The 1286-nt window shown below is 39.2% G+C and overlaps 1 protein-coding gene across 1 annotated transcript; it reads left to right on the top strand.

The window, feature by feature from the left end:
- Positions 1-234: 234 nt before the first annotated feature.
- Positions 235-1233, top strand: LOC117103299 (the record flags this gene model as incomplete). Its single annotated transcript, XM_033243845.1, has 1 exon — positions 235-1233. A coding segment is annotated over one exon (999 nt), but the record flags the coding sequence as incomplete, so codon positions are not given.
- Positions 1234-1286: the final 53 nt, after the last annotated feature.

Here is a 1286-nt window from a genome sequence, read left to right on the forward strand (position 1 = left end):
CATATTATACCAATTATATTATATATACCAATTAATACATATAATGATTATTAACCATTATCAACATTATTATTTTGTTATAGTATAACTATTATTTAGCCTTCATTTATTGTTTTAATAATTTAATTATTATTATTAAACATTATTTTTAGCTACAGTAAATGTTATGTTATTATTTGTAAATACACCTATCATTATTGTCCTTAAAAATGTTGTTTAATAATCCATTCACAGCCAAAAGAACCAAATTTGTCTTCAAAAAAACTCGTAGCAGCTGGAATCAGTGCCTGCCTAGGAGTCAGGGTTTTACTTGCAGAAGAATGCGCTAAACTGCCCGGTCATCCGTTGGTAAAGAAATTGACAATTCCTGATTTATTTCACTTTACAAATCCTTCCTTGATGAGCGTCAGCAGAAGAGATCATGGTGCTGGAGTTGAAGAAATCGATGTCCTTTTAAAGAGTACTGGCGGCTCAACAGATATATTGGGTATCTCGAGCGATGCCACAGTGTCCGATTTGCGTCGACTAATAGCCCTAAATGCCCATCTTCCCGAGGATTATCTGCAATTGATTCACAGATCATGTCGAATTGAAGATGAGAATCCTATCGGCCAAGAAGGAATCGGACATGGCTCAGTTGTCCACGTGCATTCTTTTGGAGAAGCCGCAAGGGCGGTAGTGTATGAAATGGACGAATCGCTTCTTGACCGGCGGTTTAATTATGATTTCACCAAGCTGGATGATGGTGACACTGAATTCATCAGAGGCGGACATCCATATCAGCGTCCATGCGGGTTTTTTAGGCATGGGATCAAAGTTAAGGGTCAATACGAAGATGATATCTGGCTCGGAGATCTAGGACATCGAACACACTCTACACCTAACGAATGGCCTGTAAGCTACCATGGTTCAAAGATGACGAACAGCAATATCCCTTTCGGAAACAGTGGTGCATCGTCATCTACTAATGGTGTAGAGGGCGTCCTCACCACTCCATCTCTCGACATTATTGCTGACAAATTTGCAGAAAACTTTCTCTTCGAAGGTAACACATATCAAATAGCTCTGCAGAATCGGATCAACCCAGATGAAGTTAATGGTCACATGGTTGTAATACCCGGAGATGTTGAGCCTCCTATTGATTATTGGTTGTCACCTAAACAAGACCCATCAAAATGTACGAATGACGTCAGACCATACGGTATTCTTATTCGCATGGTGGTCGAAGAGTGATTTAATTTTAAGATTGGTATGTTTGTGCACGTCGTATCATTCTTCGTTACGAC

This window comes from Anneissia japonica, unplaced genomic scaffold (assembly GCF_011630105.1).
Source record: "Anneissia japonica isolate Jap-2015-1 unplaced genomic scaffold, ASM1163010v1 scaffold112998_len1286_cov184_single, whole genome shotgun sequence".
Classification (NCBI taxonomy): Eukaryota; Metazoa; Echinodermata; class Crinoidea; order Comatulida; family Comatulidae; genus Anneissia; species Anneissia japonica.